The sequence below is a fragment of the Trematosphaeria pertusa genome (genome assembly GCF_010094035.1).
Source record: "Trematosphaeria pertusa strain CBS 122368 unplaced genomic scaffold BU26scaffold_6, whole genome shotgun sequence".
Lineage (NCBI taxonomy): Eukaryota > Fungi > Ascomycota > Dothideomycetes > Pleosporales > Trematosphaeriaceae > Trematosphaeria > Trematosphaeria pertusa.
In genome coordinates, this window is record NW_022987217.1 from 205,940 (window position 1) to 231,379 (window position 25,440).

General features: G+C 55.2%; 11 protein-coding genes across 11 annotated transcripts; 5 read left to right on the plus strand and 6 right to left on the minus strand.

The window, feature by feature from the left end:
• Positions 1-1,307: 1,307 nt before the first annotated feature.
• BU26DRAFT_425642 (MFS general substrate transporter) lies at positions 1,308-3,135 on the minus strand (the record flags this gene model as incomplete). The annotated part of the gene is made up of 3 exons (XM_033823637.1): positions 1,308-2,413; positions 2,458-2,579; positions 2,684-3,135. 3 exons carry the CDS (start codon positions 3,133-3,135, stop codon positions 1,308-1,310), a joined length of 1,680 nt encoding a protein of 559 aa, XP_033684670.1.
• A 1,275-nt stretch (positions 3,136-4,410) lies between these two features.
• On the minus strand, positions 4,411-5,166 carry BU26DRAFT_287171 (uncharacterized protein). The gene has a single exon (XM_033821582.1). The coding sequence runs from the start codon at positions 5,072-5,074 to the stop codon at positions 4,529-4,531; it is 546 nt and encodes a 181-aa protein (XP_033684671.1). The 5' UTR covers positions 5,075-5,166; the 3' UTR covers positions 4,411-4,528.
• A 690-nt stretch (positions 5,167-5,856) lies between these two features.
• BU26DRAFT_287198 (isoflavone reductase family protein) lies at positions 5,857-7,035 on the plus strand. Its single transcript, XM_033821583.1, has one exon. It carries the CDS (start codon positions 5,933-5,935, stop codon positions 6,881-6,883), a length of 951 nt encoding a protein of 316 aa, XP_033684672.1. The 5' UTR covers positions 5,857-5,932; the 3' UTR covers positions 6,884-7,035.
• On the plus strand, positions 7,036-7,982 carry BU26DRAFT_287199 (uncharacterized protein). The gene has a single exon (XM_033821584.1). It carries the CDS (start codon positions 7,187-7,189, stop codon positions 7,694-7,696), a length of 510 nt encoding a protein of 169 aa, XP_033684673.1. The 5' UTR covers positions 7,036-7,186; the 3' UTR covers positions 7,697-7,982.
• A 285-nt stretch (positions 7,983-8,267) lies between these two features.
• On the minus strand, positions 8,268-10,244 carry BU26DRAFT_504125 (uncharacterized protein; the record flags this gene model as incomplete). Its single annotated transcript, XM_033826748.1, has 1 exon — positions 8,268-10,244. The coding sequence occupies one exon, from the start codon at positions 10,242-10,244 to the stop codon at positions 8,268-8,270; it is 1,977 nt and encodes a 658-aa protein (XP_033684674.1).
• Positions 10,245-11,418: 1,174 nt separating this feature from the next.
• Positions 11,419-13,007, plus strand: BU26DRAFT_530344 (cytochrome P450; the record flags this gene model as incomplete). Its single annotated transcript, XM_033830958.1, has 2 exons — positions 11,419-12,542; positions 12,593-13,007. 2 exons carry the CDS (start codon positions 11,419-11,421, stop codon positions 13,005-13,007), a joined length of 1,539 nt encoding a protein of 512 aa, XP_033684675.1.
• A 100-nt stretch (positions 13,008-13,107) lies between these two features.
• On the minus strand, positions 13,108-14,538 carry BU26DRAFT_518245 (aldehyde dehydrogenase; the record flags this gene model as incomplete). The annotated part of the gene is made up of 1 exon (XM_033828767.1): positions 13,108-14,538. One exon carries the CDS (start codon positions 14,536-14,538, stop codon positions 13,108-13,110), a length of 1,431 nt encoding a protein of 476 aa, XP_033684676.1.
• A 333-nt stretch (positions 14,539-14,871) lies between these two features.
• Positions 14,872-16,515, plus strand: BU26DRAFT_518246 (uncharacterized protein). The gene has a single exon (XM_033828768.1). It carries the CDS (start codon positions 15,123-15,125, stop codon positions 16,122-16,124), a length of 1,002 nt encoding a protein of 333 aa, XP_033684677.1. The 5' UTR covers positions 14,872-15,122; the 3' UTR covers positions 16,125-16,515.
• Positions 16,516-17,162: 647 nt separating this feature from the next.
• BU26DRAFT_425586 (uncharacterized protein) lies at positions 17,163-19,937 on the minus strand (the record flags this gene model as incomplete). Its single annotated transcript, XM_033823634.1, has 4 exons — positions 17,163-17,865; positions 17,920-18,968; positions 19,018-19,536; positions 19,587-19,937. The coding sequence occupies 4 exons, from the start codon at positions 19,935-19,937 to the stop codon at positions 17,163-17,165; spliced, it is 2,622 nt and encodes an 873-aa protein (XP_033684678.1).
• A 1,437-nt stretch (positions 19,938-21,374) lies between these two features.
• On the minus strand, positions 21,375-22,493 carry BU26DRAFT_563573 (mitotic spindle checkpoint component mad2; the record flags this gene model as incomplete). The annotated part of the gene is made up of 9 exons (XM_033833181.1): positions 21,375-21,387; positions 21,438-21,707; positions 21,764-21,837; positions 21,884-22,029; positions 22,083-22,111; positions 22,164-22,202; positions 22,255-22,280; positions 22,337-22,362; positions 22,412-22,493. 9 exons carry the CDS (start codon positions 22,491-22,493, stop codon positions 21,375-21,377), a joined length of 705 nt encoding a protein of 234 aa, XP_033684679.1.
• Positions 22,494-22,663: 170 nt separating this feature from the next.
• Positions 22,664-25,189, plus strand: BU26DRAFT_287255 (translation factor GUF1, mitochondrial). Its single transcript, XM_033821585.1, has 2 exons — positions 22,664-23,276; positions 23,333-25,189. Exons 1-2 carry the CDS (start codon positions 22,775-22,777, stop codon positions 24,847-24,849), a joined length of 2,019 nt encoding a protein of 672 aa, XP_033684680.1. The 5' UTR covers positions 22,664-22,774; the 3' UTR covers positions 24,850-25,189.
• Positions 25,190-25,440: the final 251 nt, after the last annotated feature.

The following is a 25,440-nucleotide window of genomic DNA, read 5'->3' on the forward strand; positions in this document are numbered from 1 at the left end:
ACCACATTTGGTTAGTGGCCGTGCGGCTCCAGGAAGTCCACGGGTGTACATATATAGTCCATGATTCCGTATATAGTCCACGATTCCGTAGCTTCATCCAATCATCTCATTACGCTTCGATTGTCCATTCATGAACGTCTTCAGACTTCGTTGTATCTCGCGGAGTTGGCTCCATTCGGAAAACGGTGACATCCAGGAATTTGATGGGCCATCAGCATCCATACAAGGTTGATATATCTTCTCTTCACATGCCTGCCCCTCCCCCTGCGCTTCCTCCAATCGCTCTCTTCTGTCGAGTGTTGTCCGTTATATAAATACTACCCTCAGCTACTCTAACCTTCAGCAGGGACATGCGAGGCTTGCTTGGTTCCCATCCGGTTGCGAGGAGATACTGCGCCTTCCAAGCCCATCCGGATCAAACTCCAGTGGGTCCAGATGCTGTTCCTAGAAATCTCCCTCGCCCATGACGATCTTAAAGGCCATGTCTAGCGGCCGAACATGCATTGCGCGTGCTTGAACGACGCTCCTAATAGTTTTTGCGCCGACGCCCTGAGCGGGATAAAGTGCTATCTGGGAATAAGAGGCATGGAGTACTTCAGTGGCTAGTGTACGTCTTACTGGGATTCGCATCATCCGCTAAGGCCTTCAGTGCGAGCTTTCCTCGTCCACAACGTTTGGCTATAATCACATCCGCGCGAGCTCGTCATCCTGCTCTATCCGCTCCAGAATAACGCCATCGCCGCCCCCCGCTCTTCTACTCATGCGCGCCGCGTCGCCGACGTCCACATGCCCGCCTGGCGCGCCGGAACCCGATAGAGTGAGAACCGGAAGTCTACCACCAGCAGGCGTCGCTCGCACGCCTGTTCAGACCAAAGCGGAACACCTGACTCGAGCATCTGCGCACTGGTGTTGTTGAACGCGTCCTCGTCAATTGATCTCGGGAGCCGCTTAGGGTGGTGTTGTTCCAAAGACTGGTCCCGCGGACTGTAGTCAGCGTGTGCGGATTGTTGATGGATCGGGGAGCAGGGCATTATGTGAGGTTTGCTGGGTTGGTTGATTGATAGTACAATGCCGCCGGGTGGTCCGTTTCGTTTTGCTATTGAACTTGTGGATGAGGAATGAGCGAAGGGGGTGAAGACGAGCTGGGAGTGCGGGTAGTTCACGAGCAGGCTTGAACAAAGAATGGACAGATTTTTGTGCTCATTATAAAGTACCCGGATCTATGCCGCGGAGGCTTCACATGCATGAATAACGCCAACCCAATGCTAAAACTCGAAACAAAGTACCCACCCAAGACTCTTCTCCTCCTATTTCTCGCCCTCCCCCCCTGTCCGTCCACTCTCCACCTCCGCCTCCTTATCCCCCACACTCCTCACTTCTCCGCCCCTTTTCCCGGCCCCCTCCCTCTCTAGTGTCTTCCTCATAATACCAAAAGAAACCATCAACCCCAATGCACTCACAACCGTATAAAATATCCACGTCCCCCTCAATGCCGCACTCATTCCCTCCCTCACAACAGCCCTCTGCCCCCTCGACAACTGCGCCACCCTGCTCGCCTCCGAAATTGCCTCCCCAGCCGCCAACGCCTCTGCAAAACTATCAGAAAGCCCGGCATCCAAGAACGAACCAAGATGCGGCCGCATGAGGAGCTGGAAGACTACTTGGCCGACGACGACGCCGATCGCGCCGCTGACCATGCGCACGAAGCCAAAGGCAGACGTGCCGGCCGCCATGTCGGATTCGCGGATGCGTGTTTGCAGCGCGATGAGCGGGGCGTGGAAGTTTGGACCGAAGCCGATGCCGATTACGATCAGGACGCCGATAATTTTGCCCAGGCCGAGCGTGGTTGTGAAGGAAATGAGGAGGCCGACGCCGAGAGTCATGAGCGCGAGACCGGCTTGGAGGACTTCTAGGTAGCGGCCGGTTTTGTTGATGATGGCGCCAGTCGCAAATGAGACGATAGCCAGGGGAATAGCGACGGCGAGCATGTAGAGGCCGGATGTGGAAGGGGAAACCGCGAGGACGAGCTGGAAGTAGAGCGGCAGGAAGTACGCCACTGAGTTAAATACGAGCGCATCGCACGCGCATACACCGAGGGCCGAGAGGTTAGAAATGTCGCGGAAGATGCGGAGTGGCATGATGGGCGAGCCACCGCGCTTCTCGTCCCACCATTGCGTGAAGGGGAAAAGGATGTACGCGAGCGAACCGAAGACTAGGAAGGAGATAACCAAGGGGGTGCTGTAGGATGATGTGCCGCCCAGTTGAAGGCCGACGAGCAGAAGAACGGTAGCTGTGAGAATGGTGACGGTGCCCGGCCAGTCGATGGAGATGAGCCCGGCGAGGAAAGGCGTGCGAGGGTTGTGAAGGTGGAGAGTGAAATAGAGAATTATGATTGACATCGACACGAGTGGGACTGTGGCTGTTAGCTTATGGGCCGGTGAGCAATATCGCACTCACGGTTGATGTAGAAGCACCATCTCCAGTTAAGCTTCTGGGCGAAAACGCCTCCCAGCACGGGACCCAATGCGGACGCGACAGCCCACATGGCACCTACGATCCCCATGTAGAAAGATCGGTCACTGGTCGCGGTCAGCCACCGTCCATCAAAGCTCGCCCAGTCCATCGTTCTACACCCAAGAGAAGGACGAACCACTGATGGGGTCTATCGAGATATAGTACTTACCGAATAGCGAACAGATCCGCAACGCAAACATACACTAGCACATTCACGCCTCCACCACCCAACCCCTGCACGGCTCTTCCAGCCACCAACATCGGCGCGCTGATACTCACGGCGCACACGATACTCCCGCCGAGGAATATAGAATTCGCAATCAGAATCACCGGCTTGCGCCCGAAAACATCGCTTAGCTTTCCCCAAAACGGCATACTGGCAGCATTTGAAAGAAGATATGCTGAGCCCGTCCATGGGTACAAGGAGTCTGGAATGTGGAAAGAGAGGGAGATAGTGGGGAGCGCCGTGGGGATGAGAACGGTGTCGAGAGCCACCAAGAAGATGCTGAGTGTAAGGGCGGAGAAGCAGAGCAGTGTTGCTACAGAAGGTCGTGATCCTGAGGTTGGTGATCCGTCGTCAGTGGTCGCTGTGGTGGCCGACAAGTTCGACGGTCGTGGCATATCGTTTGGGCCTCGCTCCTTGGAGGCAGCATGTTTGAACGTAGAGGTGGTGGAGGGACTGGGGGTATTGGCCAAGCTATCAGATGTCGTCTCTGAGAGTGATGTTTGTCGGAAGTGCGAAGGTAAGCGCAACTGCGAGGGCTGCTCTTGCGCATGACTCCTCAACGCCTTCTCTTCGCGTTCACGAGGAACAGTAGGCGACTCTGGATCCATGGCGGTGAGGTGCGACCGCTCCTTAGGTGTGGCTTCCGCCATCTGCTGGACTTTCCCAAACGAGAAGCAAACGGTCGACAGTCAATCCTCCTCTTCAAAACTTCAATAACAAAAGCAAGGCTTAGGAACGTGGCCTGTGTACCCTTTATGAACGGCTTGTCAGGGCAATGCAGGTTCAAACAGAACGGGCCTCAGCGGCGGAGGACCTGGCCCCAAATATGGACCGCACTCTTCGCTTCTCCGCAAATTGTCGATCGTCGCGCGAGACAATGGCTCAATATCATGGCTGGCCAGCATTCAGATGGCCTGCATAGACGCGCATAGTCGAAGAAGTGTAGGAGGTATTCGGGCCGACCAGTCGGAGCTTTAGCCTGTGACAGAGATCTTTATGCGTCCCCGGTAGTCGGGCCTCAGGCAGGGATCGTCGAATATTCCTACACTCGTTCCTCAGCCGCACTGGCGCGTTTGTATATTGCGTGCTTGATGGTCGTGCTGTGCCTCAACCTATTGTTATTAATTTTACGCCCGGTCTGACAGATCTGCTGAGGCCCACACGTCTCGAGTCTCGAGTCTCGGCGTGTACACACAGCAACGCCGAGTTCGGAATCGCGTCCATATCATGTAGTTCCAATCCCGCCTGAGTATGTCATATGATGTTAGCGGATCCCATTGTGCGACTTCTTTCGAGGATTTGGACCCTCGAGCTCCGCAATCGCGGGTCGAGGACGGCCGGCACCACGCCACCCATCGGTCCTACTATCCGCATCTTGAACCTTGCAGGGCAATCGGCGCGTATGCACCTCCTCGTAGTTCTTATGTAGTCGTGCGTGTCGGCGGTAAGGAACCGGTATGATTGGGTGGTGCCATATTAAGCTAGGCCATTCATCCCTGCTCTTGACTGTTGTGCAGCGCAAAGTGTCGTAACGCAGGCTTGGCTGGAGCATACCCCAACAACAAGAGGGTTATACAAGGGTCTGACTTTGTGAGATCGTACCGTTGATACGCAACCAATAATCACGGCAAGGTGGGGAAAGCCAGAGGTTTCGATTCGTTCATGTCTGTGCCGCCCTATGCCGCGCGTTGGCGCACTCGGGATTGAAGACTCCAACAGCACAACTAGCTCTCACCGCTTCCCCCACATCCAGGCCATTCTCAGCGGCGGACAACGTAGTACAGGATCCTACTCAAGGTCGCCGTCCACGAGCTTTCTGCGGCACTCTTTACCAACTCCAATGGTGGCTGCATACCAACCGAACCTTCCCCATATTTGCGCGCCCAGCAAACGGCGAGGTGCATTTTCTAGCGTCTCCGACAGGCAGGAATTGCGCACTTCCGCGGACTTTAGAAGAGAAAGGCGCAGTCGTGAACGGTCGCACGCCAGCTTTCCCTTTAAGCCAAAACAGCACGCGACGGGGCGTCGAGGCAGTAGCGATGTCTTAGATCGTGGCAGTCCTTTCGGCGTGTGAACACGCTCCGACAGGAATCTTCCGACGCAGGGCGCGACAGGTTGGTCGGAGCCGCATGGTGGTTGTCGTTTGACGCGTCTGCGCTTGGCTGAGACTACGCAACGGTCCCTAGACTTGGTGGGATGTTTGAACGCTTCATCGTCCTCGCATGGAGTTCGTCCGGCGATCGCATCTCGCCAGGAGAAAGAAGGTGGTTTAGTCGATAGTCCAGGAGCTATCGCAGAACATGTAGCCTCGCGCCGCGCTGTCTGGGTCGCCATCTGGGCCTAGCTGGTGCTCCCACGTTCAATGGCCCTTCCCATTGTCTCTCAGAATGGCCGATGAAGCAAAAGTCTTAGCATGTTTGCTGACCTTCGTCCATCAGCGGACGGTCATCCGTCTTGTGGACTGTATTCCGGGCAGCGTACGTGGCGACGAGCCAAGAAGGCGTTGGCAACGTGTTCATGGCGTACACCCTGCAGGGGTTGTGTAACAGCAATGAGGATGGCGGCAGAGATGGACGAGGGATGGTGTTGAGACGAACAAGGTCGAAACCGGAGCCCTCTAATGCCGTGCCAAGAATAGATGCCGCTTCGGCCCGACCTCTGCACCTGTTCACCGACTCAGCCCACCTATCTTCCATCACAGCAACGTCCAACACCCTGAGGTACTGCGGCCTTACATAGGCGCCTAATGCCGTCCCGCGGTACTCCTCGTCCACAGAGGATGAAGGCACGGAGGGACCAGAATGGCATTTGGGCGCGTTTACTCATCCGCTGCAGCGGATGACGCATCGTATGTAAACTCTGCTTATTCAGGCTATCACATTTGCTACTCTGCGACCTCGGTATGATTGTTAACCTGGAGAGACCTTACACTGAGTAATCGGTGGTTATCGCCTCTAGCGGCAGCCGATGCATCATAGGGCTATGGAACTACTGCTTGGTCAACTTTGAAGCTATCTCGGCAGTCTAGTATGATGATGCAATACAGATTTAATCAGAAATAGAAGAATTGGGTATATAGAGAAAGAAAAAGTATCTTCTGCTACCAGGTCATCATTCAGCGTCTTCACATACCATAACCCGCGACGCAGCAACTCTTCTGCTACTACAAGCCTCTGATTTATCTCTAAAATCATGTCCTCAGCACCGCTCAAAAACATCATCATAGCAGGAGCCACCGGCTCCGTCGGCGCTCCCATCCTCTCTGCCCTCCTCGCCGAACCCTCCTTCAACGTCACGGTCCTCACGCGCGCCAGCTCCTCTGCAAAATTCCCCTCCGGCGTCCCCGTCAAACAAGTCTCAGACGCCTTCACCGTTTCTGAGCTCACAGAGGCCTTCAAGGGTCAGGACGCCGTCGTAGCCGCCCTTAGCACAACACCCGTAACCAAAGATGACCTCGCATTCCGCATCATTGATGCCGCTGTAGCAGCCGGAGTCAAGCGCCTAATACCTTCAGAATTCGGCACTAATAATCTGGATCCGAGGGCGCGCTCGCTGGTCCCAGTGTACGACCTGAAGGGCAAGATGCTAGAGTATCTGATCAAGAGAGCGAAAGAGTCAAACGGCGCGCTCACGTGGACGTCTATCTCCTGCGGCTCGTGGCTCGACTGGGGCCTCGACCCCGCCAAGTCCGGAAACTTCCTCTACGTCGACGTGAAGCATCGCAAAGCAACCATCTGGGACTCCGGCCTCTCCCGCTTCGCCGTCACAACTTCGACCGGTACCGGCCTCGCTGTCGCAAAGGTGCTGCTGAACCCCGAGCTCACTGCGAACAAGCAGGTTTTCCTCTCGGACTTTGTGACGAACTCGCGTGAAATTGTTGCGAGCTTGGAGAGGCAGATGGGCGAGAAGTTCACGGTTGAAGAGAAAGAGTCCGGCACTGTCATTAGGGAGCTGAGATCGAAGTTTGATGCTGGGGATTTCAATGCGACCTACCCACTGCTCGCGCTCAGCTTTGTAGCAGACGTTGATGTGGGGTACGACTTTGAGAAGGAGCAGGAAGTTTGGAATGGGAAGCTGGGCCTCCCGAAGCAGACTCTTGATGAGGTAGTCAAAGGAGCTATTGAGTTGGCGAACAGCACATAGTCGGAGAGCACGACCTGGAAGTATATCGCCTAACGTAATGTGCTTCAATCTCCAAGACACATGTTCCTTTCTCGCTAGCCCACTCACGCAGTACTAGCTCCGAATGTTCTCCCATGTATACTGCTGAATATGACTAGAGTCCCGGTCTTGCCTTGGCCGCCATCCCGCTAACGCCCCTTCCTCCAAAATACTCTCACGTTCCCGCAGCCCGCTGATCGCAGTGTTCGTTTGCCGAGCGGCAGAAAGAGGCACAGGTGCAGAATCGTGCTCCACGTGACCGAACACACCGCCGCGAGCAGCTGAATGCTCCTCACATATCCCCGTTTGGACAGCCAATCCCGTACTTCTATAAAATCCATTCAATTCTCCAGCACCAAGCTCATTCATTGCAATCTCCAAATACGGTCCCTACGTCTTTCTTCATTCGCAAACGTCACCGAAGCCCGTCAAACCCTGCAGTTACAATTCCCCCAGTGCCACACATCGGCCATGCTCCCCACCTTCCTTCTCCCACTCTTCCTCTCCGCTCCTATCACCGCGCTTCCTGCACCTCCCCTTCGCTCAGACCAATCAATACGACACTTCCACAAGATACAGGCATGCCACACGGCTGGTGCACCTTCCACGCCACGCTCAAGAAATACTACTCCGGCTACTTCGCCAATTACGCTATCAACAAGAACTTTCGTGGCGGCCTCGGCGGCGCCTTGGAAATCAAGTACGCCGATACTCAGCCGGGCACGCTGGAATTTATGTTCGATGGCCGGAAGTGGCAGGCCAGCGATAAAGGACCGTGTAGAAAAAGCAAGATAGAGATATATTGAAATGTAAGCTTGCTGGGGGTTGATCGACGCCTAGATATCGGATTATTGATTGCGGTTTTACTTGCTAGGCGATGGGTCGCGTGCGGCTACATTGGTCCGCGCTGCTGGAGGCTCTAAAATTGTCCCCGATCCGGTGGTTTTTGCTTGTTGCTTTGCGTAGTGTCGGTTGGTAACCATGTTGAATATGAATGCGTTACCATACCGGGACTACTCGAGGGCATACATGCAAACGCCCTCATAGGTCGGGCCGGATGATGGGGAGCGTTTGTCTCCTAGTCCTTCCGCATTCCAACTCCCCGATACCGCACCGATGCAAAATACCGGTAGCCGCTCCATGATGACCTGCGTTATCCGCGGCCATCATCCTTCTCAGATTCTCTCCACACGATTCGTGGACTGAAGAACGCACCGCCAGCTCCCAATCCAACACCCTCCCGAACGACCCCAGCCCGTCTGCCTCGAAGCCGCCCAACCGGCTGCAGAGAAATTGGCCACGAGCTGGATGTTGCGACGCGCGACGTATCGTGTTTGTCTTTCGTTAGATATCCGGACAGATACGTTCAGATTCCGCTTTTCCGTTCGATTTTTCCGTCGAGTGCCCCCGGAATCGTCCACTTCTCCATCTCTTTCGTAACCGGGACCGGTGCCTTGCTTTCGACCCACAGTCCAGCACCTTGGAGCGCGAACGCCGTCCGCTGTAACTGAAACATCTCATTCCATCTCCACTCAAACCTCCTATATGCACCCTTCCCAAGCGGCCTCTGTACGGCTCTCACAATATCGTCGATGAACCATCCCACCAGCACGACCAGGCTCCCTGTTCCAATAAACAGCGAAATGCCGAGAACGCTAAAACAGATGTATCGCGAATCGTGCACAACCTGATTGTTGCACATCCACGCGACGTCTGGGTCCGTGGGCGGAATGATATACCTCCTATTCTCGGGCTTTTCCGGACCAGTCGCCCATTGCAGAAGCACGGACTGCATCTGCGCCATGACGATTCCAAACCAGTTATCGAGCTCCAGCTGCCACTGGTTTGGGGGCAGTCCATTGATTGCAGACGTGCGGGCGTGCAGCGTCTTTTCCGCTCCAAGAAATCTGATCACCCCACTAATGCTGAGTCCCGTGGTGGCTTTAAATACCCGTTCAGCCACTCTCATCTGCCGAGCGTTGAGTCCAAGAGCTCGGTAATCGGGCGGTTTGTGCGTACTCGTCAGGTTGGAGCACTCTCCATTTTCCGGGTTACAGAATTCGTGTTGTTCAAGACAGCCGAGTGGTGACACTTTCGGATATCCATCCAGACAGTAGAACGATCCTCCATTAGGTCCCTCGTCTATTTTATCGTGCGACGAGAACCATGGATCGTCGACTGGGTTTGGGTAGCAAACAGCAGTGACGAGAAAAAGGACATTCGTAACGCCATCAGCTCGAAGTTCTGGAATCGCATCGAAGGTCGAGAAATCCCAGGAGCGATCCCAGTATCCCCATTTCGACGCTGAGCGCGTCTCGTTCGGAAAATAGGTCGAAACATACAGCTTGAATGTGCTATCAGTGTCGCGGCTATAGCTAGGTCGAAGTAATCCGTCATCGTAGACCCACGTAGCATTGGTAAAGTTGTCCTCATTCGCATAGGTGAGTTTCCCGTAGTTGTAATTCCAGATCGAAATGTTCATCCAGGGATTGGGTGTAGTGAGGTTAGATCGAGAGCCTGCCTCAAGCGGACCCTCCACAAAACCCTCTGTAGTAAGTGGTGAGCAGGTCATCTTTCGTCGGTATTGTATCCGGTCTTCTTTGGGCGAGTTGATACCTAGATCCAGATTTGAGTCGAGGAGACCGGTGTCGAGAGCATATACATGGTCGTCTTTGCACATATGGACAGCGAATGGACACCGTTCTTCAGTGCTATTGCGCCACACCTTTCTCGTTTCGCCACGTTGTACGCATGTCGCTGCCGACCCCGTGTCCTCCCTCAAGTCAGAAGGATAGCATAACCGTGCGTAGCTGCCGCTCTTCTCCCATAAGTGAATTTGCTCCTCGGTGTATTTGTATACCACATCGTAGTCCGATTCTAAGGCTGTCGAATTCCAGTCCCCACAGATAGCACCGCGGCTTAGGACGTCAGGCTGTAGTTGGATGATTGGCGTCGCATAAATCGAGGCGAGACCGACCTTTAAGCAATGTAACGATGACAAAGCTAGTAACGGGAGGACGCGCCGCAATACCCGGTGAGACTTCCCGCGCCAGTGCCACGCAATCAAGGTAAACTTCCAGGAATCCGACAGGCTAGAGACGCTATTGCGGAGCGTTGCTTGTAGCTGATGGTATAAACCGTCCTGCTCCGTTCTTCGCGACCGGATGTGGAAAAGCGCGTAGCTGAGGATGACCCACATCTGGTTCCCAAAGAAGTTGATAAATAGCGCGAGAAAGGCGATGAAGAGGGTCCCATGGAAGTCCGACAGCGTGAGTGTGGGGCCGAGTATTAGGCCTTTAGCATGATTGATCCAGACGCCGGTGTAGACGTCCGCAACGGACATTCCGGGCAACGCATCGCAGTGGAAAACACCGGAAGTGATTGAGAGGCCAGAGAGTGACTGGAGGGCAAATCCAAATCCGAAGGTGTTCAGATATTATAGGGAAAGGTTCGTAAGGATCGAAAGGATTACGGGAAAGGATCCGGATGCCTACCCTAGCCTACCGGATGCATCCAATATCCCCCCACTTCAAAATGAGGTCTGCGGCTGAAGCCAGTAAACCCCAATCAGAGGCAGCACAACTTGTGAATCTATCCTCGCATCCATGCACTTTCATTGTTTCGGAACTCGAACGTAAATTGACGCGACCAAATTGTGGGCGGTCTTCAGCCGGAGGATTTGCTGCGCCTCGCTGGAAGAGGAAACCCTGTCCATAATAAAGGGGGTGTATAGATCCCCTTTTCTCTACTACTCACTCTAGAATGCCAACAGACCTTGCATCTCCTAGTAACGAGGGCTGGTCCAATACGTTGACCGTTTGCTGGGTTTCGCTGCGCCGCATTATCGATTTGAGGCTGCGCTCGGAATGAAGATGCCCGAAGCTGTCATCACGAGAAGATGGGCTTGGGCTCGGTTGTACAAAGAGTTCGAATGAGAAGCTAACAGTTGATGGATGAGGAGAAGGGAGAGGAGCTCTGCAGATTATGTCACCACGTGGCCTTATCGATAAGTAATCGGCCTAACTCTTCTTGGACAGAACCCAAAACACCACCCTTCCCGGAGTCGATAAGGTTCCCGCAGTTCGCTACCACCATCCCACAATTTCCATGCCTCTCCAGGGTTTTGAACGATGATGACGTGCAAAGGTTCCCACCACGATTTGCGGGGTCCTGACTCTCGAACAGCAAGCCGCTAGCGTTGCCGAATTGTGGGGTAGCAGGGAAACGTTTCCCAGGTACTGTATGCTATTATGGCCGGAACAAAGACTAAAAGGTACTGGACTACCGAGATCGACGCATTAGAACGCTGCGGCTGCATCTAGCCGCGGCTTTCAACTGCTGTAGCGTCTAGGGTTTGTGGAGATCGATCAGTTCCGCTAGCTGACGTAGGTTAACAGCAGCGTGGAGGGTTCCAGATGACGGGCATGGCTCCCTTTGGGCCGATATAAGGCCCTGGACGTCTTCATGCTGGGGCGAAGGTTTGGATCTCTCTTTTTCCCGTCTCCAAGACATCTACAATGTCGGATATACCGCACCTCCTCTCCCTCCTCACGCCTCTCAACATCCTCTTCGCCATCGCCACCTGCTTAGCTTTCTCCACCCTCTACCAGTTCATCTACTACCGCTTCTTCCACCCCCTCCGGTGCTTTCCGGGCCCCTTCTTCGCATCCTTCACCCGCCTCTGGATCGCTTACCACAACGTCCTCGGCGACGAATGCGAGCTCGAGCTCGCTCTGCACCGCAAATATGGCCCTGTGCTCCGCATCACGCCCACCCTCCTCCTCGTCTCCGACGCCACAAAGCTTCCCGAAGTCTACAATCGCCAAGCCAACAAAAGCAACCATTACATCACTGGCAGCTTTGGCGAGCAAGAGAGTCTGTTCAATATGCGCGAGCATAAAGTGCATGCGCATTTTCGCAAGATAGCAGCGGGCCCGTATGCGTTCAGTAATGTGAAGAAGATGGAGCCGTTGGTCGATCAGCGGATCGCGGGATGGCTAGCTAAGCTTTCCGCGCTGTTCGCGGATACCGGGAAGGAGTTCGACTTCGCGCCCTGGGCTGTGTACATGGCGTACGACATCATTTCCGAGATTGGCTTCGGTGCGCCATTTGGGTTTGTGGAGAGTGGAAGTGATGTCGGCGGATTGATTCAGGGCTTTCATGATGGACTGCTACCCTTTGGGCTGATGGCACGTCTCTGGCCCCTTACCAATTTCATCAAGAAGACGCCGCTGGGGAAATACCTCGTCGCTAAACCGTCTGATAATTCTGGCATCGGGCATTTGATGCGGTTCCGGGATAAGCTGATCCAGCAGCGGCTTGCGAATCTCGAGGAGGGCAAGATCGAGCGCGTCGACTTACTTCAAACGTTCCTGGACGCGAGAGACGATGATGGAAAGCCGCTAGATATGGAATACATCAAAGCGGAGATTTTGCTGGTGTTGCTCGCCGGTGCGGATACGACAGGGACTGCGTTCCAGGCCATGATGGCGTATATCATGAGCAGGCCGTCAGTGTACGAGAAGTTGATGGCGGAGATTGATGAGCAGACGAGAAAGGGGAACTTGAGCGAGATGCCGCAGTACGATGAGGTGCTGCAGCATTGTCCGTATTATGTGGCTTGTGTGAAGGAGAGTATGCGGTCAGTAGCAGATCACTTATGTGGGTCTTCAAGCACGCTAACAACCACAGCCTATGCCCCTCAGCACCAAACATCTTCCCTCGCCTCGTCGGGCCCTCCGGCCTAACCCTCAACTCCCACTTCGTCCCACCCAATACAGAAATCACCTGCAACCCGTGGCTGGTGCACCGAGACCCCTCCATCTACGGCGCCGACGCGTGTGATTTCCGGCCCGAGCGCTGGCTCGAAGACGAAGATCAAACGAAGGTGTTCAACAAGTATAGCATGGTGTTCGGATATGGAGCGAGGGTGTGTTTGGGCAAAGACATTGCGCTTATGGAGTTGTATAAGGCGCCTTTGCAGTTTTTTAGAACGTTTAGGCCGGATGTGGATAGCAAGAGGCCAGGGCGGTTTGTGGTGAAGGGCGGAGTGGGGTTTTGGGAGGATATGTGGGTAAGGGTTGAGAAAAGGGCGCAGCTGGCTTGATGAGTGACGTTCACGAATACATGGAGCCCTTCACAGGGCCAGCCAAGAAGGGCGGCAGAGGGCGCTCAAGATTGACCATGTAGCCAAACTAATGGTTCCACTATGCCTTCCCATGCCAGCTAACGAACTTGTCTACCAAAAATTCCTCCAGTCCCCACTTGCCATTCTGCCGCCCAAACCCACTGCCCTTCACGCCACCCTGACTTGCCGTGGGACTCGTGTAGACACTAATGCTGTTCACATGCACCTGGCCATACTCAAGCTCCCGTGCCATCTTCAGCGCCCTTTCCATGTTGCTGCTCCAGATGGTCGCATTCAGTCCGTATGCTGAGCGATTCGCTAGCTCAATAGCCGCGATGTCCGATGGCACGACGTAGAGGGATGCGCTGGGTCCGAATGTCTCTTCATCTACTATGCGCGTGTTCTTCGGATTAAGGACGATGGTAGGGCGGAGCGAGAGGGGCTTCGAGGGCGAAGGTCCACCAACGAGGAAGGTTTCGCCTGCGGCTTCGGAGTCTCTCAGCACGTCTTCGGCATGCTTGGCTATACTCTCGCTGACTGCGGCGCCAGAGTGACTGCCGGCGCTCTCCATCTCTTTGACAAGACGCTCTTGGAATTTCTCCGCCACCGCTTCGTGGACGATGATGCGCTCGGTCGAGAAGCATATCTGGCCGTGGTGTAGCACAGCGCCCAACGCACAGAGCTTGGCTGCTTCCTTTATATCTGCGTCGTCTAGTACGATAGCCGGACACTTGCCCCCTAGTTCTAACAGAACGGGCTTCAAGTGCTTCGCAGCTAGCTGCCCAATAATCCGCCCTACCACCGCAGAGCCGATAAACTCCACCTTCCTGATAGCCTCATGGGCGATGAGCTGCTCAGTGACTTTCGCAGCATCCTCCCTCCGTGTCTGAATCTGATTCAACACGCCCTTCGGCACACCGGCCTGCACAAACGCCTCCGTAATCGCGTAATGCGTCCTCGGGCTCAACTCACTCGCCTTAAACACCACTGTACACCCGGCGGCAATCGCACTCGCGACTCCCCTCGTAGCCAGGATGAGCGCTGCGTTCCAAGGCGCAATGCATAGCACGGGTCCAATCGGCTCTTTAAACACAAAGCCCATCGTATTCGGCTTCTCAATCTGCGGAATTACGCCCATCACGCTACTAACACACGCTGCTATCTCTTTCAGATACCTCGTAGCAAGATCGACGTTCTGCTTTGCCCACGCTTCTTCACATGACGTCTCGAGCATCTGGTACTTGACGAGGTCCGCGGCGTGGGCTTCGTAGTAAGCGGCTACACGCAGGATGAGATCGCGCCGCGTGACGTGCGATGCCGTTTTCCATGATTGGAAGGCTGTTTGTGCTGAGCAGGCGGCACGGATGGCAAGGTCTGGGGTGGCTGAGGCGGCGTGGTAGACGGTGTTGCCAGTGATGGATTGGGTGACGGAGAAGGTCGGGGTTGACGCTGTGGGAAGGGCTTCCCCATGGATGAAGAGGGGAACTATGTAGGAGGAATTGGATGACATGTTGAAGACAGTGCAGACGGAAAAATTGATTGATGAAGATGTAGAATAGAACAGAAGGAAATGAAGAGCTACGTCGACGAGAGAACTACCCGGTCACATTCCGCCCCCGAAACGCCATTAAGAAATCGGAATAATAGCAGCGAGACAATATGTGGGGGCATGATTGGACAGTCCCTCTTTTCCAGACCTAAACGGTACTTGACGTGGTCTCGCTGCGCATGACGAGGAGACCAGAGTCGGCAGTTCGTGGGGTTGAGGGGGAAGTGGCTGGTGAAGGTCAAGCCACATATACACCCCCTCGCGACGTCGAGCGCTCCTCCGCCCTTCTTGCTCCACCTTCAGCCCTCTTCCTTCGCGCAGGGCGACGCCGCGCACCATCAATTCCATGGCTCGTGGCACGCTTGCTATTGACTCAGAGTCGGGCTTCCGTGTCCATGCACGTACAAAATGGCCTACATCTTTGATATCTACTAACCCTCTGTCTACACTCACGACAACCAGGCGTCGTCCATATGAACATTGGTCCTCTTGATTGAGTGTGCACTACACCTCACCCAGCTGTATAACCCGTAGGAACTACCGCAATGATCACCGAATCCGCCATGAACTGCGCCGGCCGAACCTCCTCCCACCACTTCCGCGACCTCCGCTCCGCCTCGCGCGCAAACATCGCCAAATTCAGCAAACGCGAAGCATACAAGGACGCCCAGCGCTCCCGGCCCGCCAGGGCCCGCGCTCCCCGGCGCAAGAAAAACGCGCGAAAACGGGATCCCCGCATGCAATGGAAGCGGCCCGCTGAGGACGAGATCTCGAGTGAAGAACGGCGCATCGAGATACGCGATACGCAATACCAGGCCAAGTGTGATATCTGGATGACGCCGATGCAGCGATACCAAAACTACGGCGAGAACGCCGCGTCCATCGAGTCCAGGGCCGCCTGGACCGAGTACGACGAGCCGTTCACGACGTGGTGTCAGCGGCGCATCAGCAAGATGCGGGCCGTCAAGGAGGCGAGGTTGCGGGCTCGCACATCCGCGGACACCGATCCGGATGAAGGCTACTACAGCGACGACACATCGGCCTCCACTACCCGCGCTACCACGCCCGACGACGCGCACGCCGAAGCCCTCGTAAAGTCGATCCTCACCCCGCGCCAGAAATGGCGCGAATATCCCCGGATCACCGGCTTCTACTGGTTCGGCGAGCATGACTGGTACGGGCATCGCAATACGTCGGGCTGCTGGTATGTGGAGGAATATGCGTGCGGGATCCCGGGCGAGACGCCGTGGTGGAGAGCGTGTTATTGCGATGAGTTTGAGGGGTGCGAGGGGTGGGATCCGGAGGAGGGGGTGCAGAGGTATGGCTTAGCGGCGTGGGTCAGGGACATGGACATCACAGAGGACAATGGCATTGCTAAGCGTGACGGAGAGGATGCGGGCGACATGGAGGAAGATGGCAGTGATAAAGAGGATGGGGAGGGTGGACGCGAGTCTGGGGAGGACGATTGGGATATCATATCTACCACTGCCGCGTCGGAGGCGTGGACGAAGGTCGCTGAGGCTTCTGATTTGCATCTAACAGCGTGACACTCGCCCGCCCGCCAGAATTAAGCCTCGCGCTTTTTGCCAAATTGGTTTTCCATCAAATACTCCGTGACGATCGGCGGAGCCCAGGAGTGTGCTTTCCGCTTCGATGGGCGTCAGCGTCTGCATAGCTCGAGAAGCCCAAACAGTCTCCGTGCGCGACAAGTCGGGCTAAACACCCGAGATCGGGCATACCGCAGGCTCGACAAGCCGAGAGCACGACCATGGCTGCATAGTGGCGCTGTACCAAGGGGCTCGCGCCCAGGGGTCTGATGTTGGGACGGGCAGTTGAGCGGTCCGTACCAACCAACCTAAACGTGGTAGAATCTGCTAGGAACCCTGAAACGTCGCGCAGAAAATTGTTCAGCGAAGATATGTATTGTATTGTATTGCAGAACGCTACATGGCGGTAGATTATCGCCTTGCTGGAGCTGCAGTCCAGACAGCCTCCCCGTCTCTTTGAAGCATATTAGTTCCCGTTCTGAAGTGATTATGCTAGTAGTTTGCGCGTGAAGATATTCCCTCCCTCCTGAATGCCGTAAATGCCGGCTATACACAGATTGGATAGAAGATACCGCCGTGGTTACCAGAAGATGTCGATCAAGGGTTTCGATGGCCGAGGCGGTGGTGGAGCGAGCAGCTGGTGGGCCAGTCGCTGTGATGGTGTTGGCGGCTTGTATGAAAGTAGTGACAGGGAGGGCGGTCCGCCATAAGTAGTGAGAGTTACCCATTCTTGGGAGGGGTGGGCGCGAAGAGATCCTAGTTGCCGAGGGTGTGTCATTTTTGCGAGAGGTGGAAGTGAAGAGAGATCTCTCAGATGTCGAGAGCGTGATAGGGGGCCTCTTGCGGGTTGGGGCAGTTCCCAAACAAGTATGGTGCCCGGGTAGTAGTGATGAGACTCGTGGCGGGCCTGCTGGCTTGAGCGTGTGCGGAGCGATGTGGATTGTGAAGCGGCGAAGGGAAGGTGCCAATTTGGTCGCGAAACGAACGCCAAAAACCCAGAACATACTTTTCTTTTCCAGAGCGCCTTCATGCCCTCTCTTACCAAGTAAACAGCATAAGATTAGGATTAAGAACGATAGGCAACAAAAAATGACAAACAACCACGCAAGCAAGCGGCCATATGGGTGTGAAAAATGTAATCCGCCACATCGGCGGCGCCACATATGCGAGACAAACCATCGTGGCCGTCAGCAGCGCGCAGAAGATAAACGTCCACTTGAAGCGCTTCAGCACGCGCGGAATCTCCTGGAAGAAGGTGATATTCTCAACCTCCTTAGCCGTAGCGCCCCAGGTCATATTGATGCTGAGCATGTGGCAGAGCAACGCTTGGCTGACATGCAGCGATATCCCGCCAAGGAAGACGACCAAGAGCGGAATCCACTTCAAATTCTCGCCGAGATTGGATAGAATGCCGCCCTCGCCGATGCGATAGCGGAGCACTGCGAGTGCGAGGTTACCCAGCCCGGTGAAGACAACTACGATGGCGAAGTAAACTTTGAAGCTGTCGATGTAGTAGTGGTCGAGGAAGCCGTTGTACCAGCCGACGAGGAAGTAGTTCAGGAGAGTGAGAACCCAGGCGGAACCGAGCGCATAGTAGGTGCCGATGTAGGCCATGATGGTGAATTTGGAGGGAAGTGGCATGCTGGAGCCGATGAAGCGGAGGAAGAGTTTGGTGAAGGGACCGCGGGTGAGCCAGTAGCGCATGGGGTGGAAGATGAGCTCATTGCAGCCGTATGCATATCTAGGTGGTGAATTAGTGGGCATTCTAGAAGGAAGATGAAGGGGGGCGGAATACTTTTCCCAACGAGCGAGTTCGTCGTAGACGGTGAGTGAGACGCCTTCTTTGAAACCTTTGTCTTTGTAAGCGCCCAAGCGTACGAGGTAGCCATTCGTCTGGAGACGCAGAGCCATGTCGAAGTCTTCCGACACCGTCTCTTCAGACCAGTACTTCTCCCGTCCATCAAGCGGACAGTCGTACGCGATCTCTTGGATGGCGGACCATCGCAAGAAAGCATTGTGGCCGACGAAAGGTGCAACATCTCCATTGGCAACAGCATACTGGATCTGGGTGTAGACGAGGTTCGTGAAGAACGTAATACCCTTCTCAAAGAAGCTGTCCGTGACGTTCATCACACCTGAGGCGTACTGCATGATAGCAACCTGTGGCGACTGCTCCATCTCGCTGACAGCCTCCAACAAGCAATCGCCAGGAACGCGAGTGTCCGAATCGATGAGGAGTATATAGTCCCCGACGCGGACATTGCCATCAGCCCAAGTTTCACCACCATGCTGGTCGAGCGTGTTTCTGAGTGCCTCGCCGTACGCCTCGTTCTCATCTCTCTGAGACCAGTTCTCATGGCGGTCGATCGAGGACAAGATCTCTTCTGTCTGCACGCTCGTCCACAGCGCATAGTTCATGTTGGACGCCTTCTTGAACTTGCCGCGACGGTTGAAGATCTTCTCGCCCTCAGCTTGGGCCTTCAAACAGTGCTTTGGGCGGGCCACCCATCCGATGTTATGCTCGTCGTAAAAGTCCTGCCGCTCCTTGGCGTCATTCTCGGAAACAATCTGCATGCCGTCGTCGTTGACGAAGATGTTGGCGGTGCCGCCCTGCATTTCGTATGTCGAGATAGCGGCCTTCACGGATCGGATCGTGGGTTCGATGACAGCGTGAAGGCCCTCCTTATAGACAGGCATCTGGATGGTGACGTGGGGTAGATTGGTGTGTACGTCGCGGCGAAGGCGACGTGGGGCTTTGCCCGAGTAATATTTCGAGTTATGGGACATTTGGTGGGTGGGTCCGAACAATTGGGCAATGTTTCCTATGAGAGCTTGAAAGAAGAACTGCACGTGTCAATAGTCGAACGTAAAGAGCCCATCCTCGATCACTTACTAGAGCAAGCCAGATCTGGGGAAGCACGCAGGCAGCGAAGGCAATTCGGGCCCAGTTCTTGTCCACGATGACCTCAATGATGACGTTCCTCCAGCCACCACCGATAGCAGCAAGCACCAGCATGAGAGCACACGCAGTCATGATAGACTGAATGAGCATAACGCGGCGTTCTTCTGTCCTCTCTACGCCGTCTTCCAGCGATTCCCACTCGATCACATTGGCCTCCGCGCCCTCCTTCTCGCTCCCATCGAGGAACCCCGAAGTTGTGCCCCAGATCATCTTCATCAATGTATCCTGTATGTATTGCGCTCGTTCCAGAAGCCTTTTGGGGTCGTCCTCCCAGACTACGAGGTACTGTTGTGAGGCAATAAATGCAGCCGACTGGTGCTTTTGGCAGTATGGGAGCGCTTCGATATCGGGGATGACCTGGAGGCGGAGGCCTTCATGTATCTGCACCCAAGGCGTGTCGCTCCTCGCCAACAACAACCTGATAACTCTCGTGTTGACGGTCATGGCAACCTATGATTGTTAGAGATGAACGACTATATGATGACCGGGGATGGACATACTCGGACATTGAGGAGTGCCACCATCTGGTAGAACTGCGACTGATCGAATCGCAGCTCGTTCGGGCAGCAAACATACTGACCTTTCGCCTTCTTCAGGACCACGCCTTCGCCAGGCTCGCCGGTGGTCCAAATCTTTTCTTCCTGCTTCGAATGTAGCCAATTGACCATGACCTCGCACTTGATATCGCTGATCGTATCCGGGGACACATTCCCGGGGAATATCGAACTCGGCGGCGAAGAGCTAGATGCGACATCGCCAGTTGAAGGGGAGTCCACATGGGGTCGCCAGCTAGAGATGGAATCAGGGGGATCGGCGCTTGTGAACGAGTTCTCTCGTCTGAGGGGGTGCATGGAGGGCCCGGGCACTGCTGAAGCAACTTGATTGCTACCATTGCCCCGATTTTTAGGCTTTTTGACGCGGTACTTCTTGAGGATGCTCATCGTCCCTCAGGCCTTGAGAGTATCTTGCCCGCATGCAAGAACAGCCCCTCCCAACCTCTCCGGTAAGTAAAAAGAACGATAAGGGAAGCAGAAGGGCTCAAGGGGTCCCTCCAATTTTGCAATAAGGGGGAACAAGTTGAATGATGGGGAAAAGGAGAAGAGAGGTAACCGAGCGAGCAGCTGTTGAACGAGTGACAAGAAGCCGGGGTGGTGCAACAACAAAGAAGAGATAAATTTTCCGCGATTGGACCGCTTCGAGGGCGCCATGGAGCAGCGACAGCACCAAGGGAAACGGAAAGCATTTCGCTATGCACCCATGGTGCACCAGAGAAGCGAACGGAGGCTCTGGCTAGCTCCAGCCTAGCCCGCAAATGCAGCAGGGCCGCACGAGGACTGATCGCAATTTTGCTCCGGTCGCACGACGTGCTAGAACCCGATGTGGAGTGGTCGTACCAATTCGTCTTTTGTGTTAAGACATACCTGAACTATCGGTCTGAGATCATCTCGGTTGCGTGGTGCGGAGCGTGGATTCAAGTAGGTTGAGCTCAATCGTCTACTTCGTCAGCTCGTTTCCTGCCAGCGCGTGGCAATCCAAAAAAATTCGGAAGGGTCCCTTACCTAACCGGTATCCCTCTACCAGCGAAACATGTTGCGAACCCATGGATACATCGGCGGTAGGGACAGCGTGCCAATCTGGCAGTGAGAGATTGGCCGAAGAACGAGAATTACCAGGCGAGAGACGGTTCTGGTAGCCCTAACCACCGTTCGGGAGGCGGTTACGCTCTTTGATTGGCCGACCCCTGCGCATCTCCCGCTCGGAACGGGAGGCATCGTATAATTATAGAGCGCGCGCCACCTGCATCACCATGTTCCCAAGCTCGGAATCAATAGTGTTATCGACGAGTTTCCTGCATCTTGTCAATGGTTTCGTCTTTGGAGACGACCCGCGCGACGGCGAAAATGCGCACTCAGCACAGCGGGAAGCTCAACGCACACTCCTTCAGCGCCATCGAAGGATGGTAATGCAGGCGCCTTTGCGCCGTCGCAAAAAGAAAAAAGCCACCGTAGTGGGAGATCGAGTCTTGGAAGGTTGTGCTGGGGAATAAGCCACGACGGCCACCGTTGCAGTTTTCAGCCGGCGTTAACACGGTTGTACTACCGGGGCGTTAGTTGACAAGCGTGCCACTTTTGCGAGAGCAGTAATGCCAACGCGCAGGATTGAACTTCCGAAGTCTGTAATTAAGTCAGGAACAAGGTTTGGATTGTGGTATCACGGAGCATGTCCCGGACTCCCGAGCGCCTATCCCGCCACTGTATTCAGAATCCAACCCAGAATATTATCCTAAATCAATCCGCGAGCCTAGAAAGGTTAGTTTTCTCAACAATGGTTGGGGCTGTACAACAACCCACCTGTAGCTCACAAGTGTATCCACTCGGTGGTTGCTCGTGCTGAAGCTTCTCAGCTGTACTTTCTCGCCGTTCTTGATCTCCTTGGCGTCGCTGTCGCCCCACTCGAGAGGCACCTCTGAATCTGCGTCGGCGTAGACGAGCACGTTGAAGGTGCAGTTGCCGTCGAGCATTGGCAGGAAGGTAACAGAGGCGGTAATTTGGCGGAAGATGGATTGAATCTCAGCCTGGATCTCCGCTTCTGTCTTCTCGTCCTGGGCTTCGTTCCCTGCCCTTGGTGCACGTTAGCGATCAGGCCAGTGGGCATGTGCGGTCAAGTCAGGCCTTACTCTGGAGCAGAGTTTTCCTTGTCGGCGGTCTTCTTTGACGACCTACTCCTGGAGTTCTTGCCGAATATTTGCACCTGGACACATCAGCTCCTGATAGCGGCCGCGTTGCGCTCGGCTTACGTCGAATTGCCATCGCTCCACATGCTCGCCGGTTTCCTTGCTCGTGATTACGACCACCAACTTCGAGATCTTGCCGCCATACATCCACTCTTTCAGTTGCGACATGATCTTCTTGATATACGCCTTGACCTGGTCGTCGGCGGTAACTGCCGCGGTTAGTCGCATGCGCCATGGATGGGGTAATGCGGGCTGTGCATACCCATCATCGTCAGTCCATATTTCTTAACTCTGCGCGGTAGTCAGCAGGCCTGGAAAGTTGAGACGGTGCGCCGTTCCTTACGCAGTAAAGTCCTCCGCCGGATACACGCCTCGCTGAAACCTGCTCGCAGTCAATGGCACGTTCTTGAGAAGCGCAAGCCGGCGGAGCTCACAGAATCGTGTTGATGGAGTATTCGAACTAGATGGTATGTTAGAATACGTGTTCTGAGGTCCGCCCGAGGCAATAGTGCTCACAAATTCATTGACGACTTTGGACGAGCCTGTGATGCTTGTTAGCTTGAGCGCCTTCATTCTACGATTATCACGAACCCTTCAGAGCAAGCTTGTGGATCTTGGAAGTGTCCTTGCTTGACGACGACTTGGATTTGGACGATGCTTTCGGTTGCGACATGATTGCGGGCGTGGTGGGCGAGGAGTGGTTCGCGATGGAAGTTCTCTTGTTTACGTAGACGTCTCCGGGGCAACCAGCTCCAGGGCCAACTTTGGAGGGAGAAGAGCGCTTCCAGTGGGGGTAAGATTGGATTCGATGGAATACGAAGCGAGCGTAGAGGCAGTTTCTATACGATTGACGCGGAAGTGCCCAGGTGGTGAACGGAGCGGTGGTGGGTGCAGGTGGGTCGGATGGCTGATTAGGTAAGATGAAAATTACCTCCACGACCTCCGCTTGACGAGATGATGAGCTCCCCTTCATCGATCCCATGCGAACTCATGCGACCATGCGTCCGGACCGCGAGCAGCCTCCTGCAGAGCTGGCGGACGCGCGCCGTGCCACCCACTGGCTTCCGCCGCGTGACGCCTGCCCGTGAAGGCTCCCCGACGCTCGCCCGGAGCTATGCGCAAGCCTTCAGACCTCAGTCGGCGCTCGAGAAGCGCATCGCCGAGATTCCAATCGACCGATTCCGCAACTTCTGCATCGTCGCGCACGTCGACCACGGCAAGAGCACGCTCTCCGACCGCCTGCTGGAGCTCACGGGTACCATCGAGCCCGGCGGGAACAAGCAGATCCTGGACAAGCTGGACGTGGAGCGCGAGCGCGGCATCACAGTCAAGGCGCAGACATGCTCCATGATATACAAGCACAAGGGCCAGGACTACCTGCTGCATCTGGTGGACACGCCCGGTCACGTCGATTTCCGCGCCGAGGTGTCGAGGAGCTATGCCAGCTGCGGCGGAGGTACGCTCGTTGCCCGCAGCGCCTTTGTGGCTTCAGCAGACACTGACATCTGGCAGCGCTCCTCCTCGTCGATGCCAGCCAGGGCGTCCAGGCCCAGACCGTCGCCAACTTCTACCTGGCCTTCTCGCAGGGCCTGACCCTCGTCCCCGTCCTGAACAAGGTCGACCTCCCCCACGCCGACCCTCCCCGCGTGCTCGAGCAAATGCACGACACCTTCGAACTTGATCCAGACAAGGCCATTCTAGTCTCGGCCAAGACCGGAAAGAACGTCGAGGCTCTGCTCCCTGCCGTCATCGAAGAGATCCCTGCCCCGGTGGGCGACCTCACGGCGCCTCTCCGCTTGCTCCTCGTCGACTCCTGGTACGATGTATACAAAGGTGTCGTGCTTCTCGTGCGCATCTTCGATGGCCAGGTCAAGCCAGGAGACACCCTCAGGTCGTTTGCCACGGGGCTCAAGTACATCGTGGGCGAGGTCGGCATCATGTACCCTGACCAGACCCCGCAAACCGTCCTCAGAGCCGGCCAGGTGGGCTACATCCACTTCAATCCCGGCATGAAGCGGTCGCAAGAAGCCAAGGTCGGCGACACCTATACGACGGCAGGCTCCGAGAAGCTGGTGGAGCCGCTGCCAGGTTTCGAAGAGCCGAAGAGCATGGTCTTCGTGGCTGCCTTCCCGACCGATCAGGACAACCACGAGCATCTCGAAGACAGCATCAACCAAATCATTCTCAATGATCGCAGCGTGACCCTCCAGAAGGAGTCATCGGATGCTCTCGGTGCGGGCTGGCGCTTGGGCTTCCTGGGCACGCTTCACTGCTCCGTCTTCGAGGACCGCTTGCGCCAGGAACACGGTGCGAACATCATCATCACGCCTCCTTCTGTCCCATTCAAAGTCGTATGGAAGGATGGCACTGAGTCCGTCATCACCAACCCGAACGAATTCCCGGACCAAGACCAAGCTCACCTCAGGGTCCAAGAAGTTCACGAGCCGTACGTGATGGCGACCATCGCTCTCCCGGATGAATACCTTGGAGATGTCATCAAGCTGTGCGAATCGAATCGCGGCGAGCAGAAGGAGCTGACATTCTTCACCGCCACCCAGGTTATCCTCAAGTACGATCTGCCTTTGTCGCACCTCGTGGATGACTTCTTTGGCAAGCTCAAAGGAGCGACGAAGGGATACGCCTCCCTTGACTACGAAGACGCCGGATATCGCAAATCGTCAATTGTGAAACTTATTTTATTGGTCAATGGCGCCCCCGTCGACGCCGTCTCGCGGGTACTACACACTAGCCAGGTTGATAAGGTCGGCCGCGCATGGGTCGATAAGTTTAAAGAGCATGTCGACAGGCAGATGTTCGAGGTGGTCATCCAAGCCGCCGTCGGGCGACGCATTGTCGCACGGGCAACCATCAAGCCATTCAGGAAGGACGTGCTTGCGAAGCTGCACGCCAGCGATATCAGCCGCAGGAGGAAGCTGCTAGAGAAGCAGAAAGAAGGTCGGAAGAAGCTCCGGGCGGTCGGATCGGTGGTCATCGAACAGGAAGCCTTCCAGAAATTTCTCGCCAAATAGCGACCATCACTCCCCGCTCAGCAAATATAAATATTTTCAAATTCAACCTTCAAATCTACCTAGGTATTCCGGCGTTTTGTCGTAAGGAATCCGATATAACCGCCGAACGGCCTATGGGTCCATTGGATTCGGGGCAGACCCTGCCCTAACAGCTCTAGCCTTGCAGAAGATGGAAGAGCATCTTGTCCAACTTTGCAACCTTCAGCTAACAGCACCACATGTCTCTCATTCCGCCAGCATCATTCCTTTGACTGTTAATGTGCAGTGCTGACTATTGCAGCTTCAACGAGTCGCGGACCTATCAGCGCGTCATTGACCATTAGAGGGCGGGGACAGATATACGCTAATCTTAGTGACATTGGGATCGAAGCAATCACATTCCCATGGCTCCGAACCCGAGATCTAACATCTCGGTTCCTGTAGGGACATCGCTGCCACGACCCGTTTGCTCAAAACTTTTCGCAGGTAGCTCCCACGGCTTCACGTCCCATGAGTTTCGCGCCATGATAAAGTTCACAATGACGTCTGGGACGGCTCCACAGCTTGGGCCTGTCAGACTTGAACATGTCCGCACCCACCTCGACGTCTTGG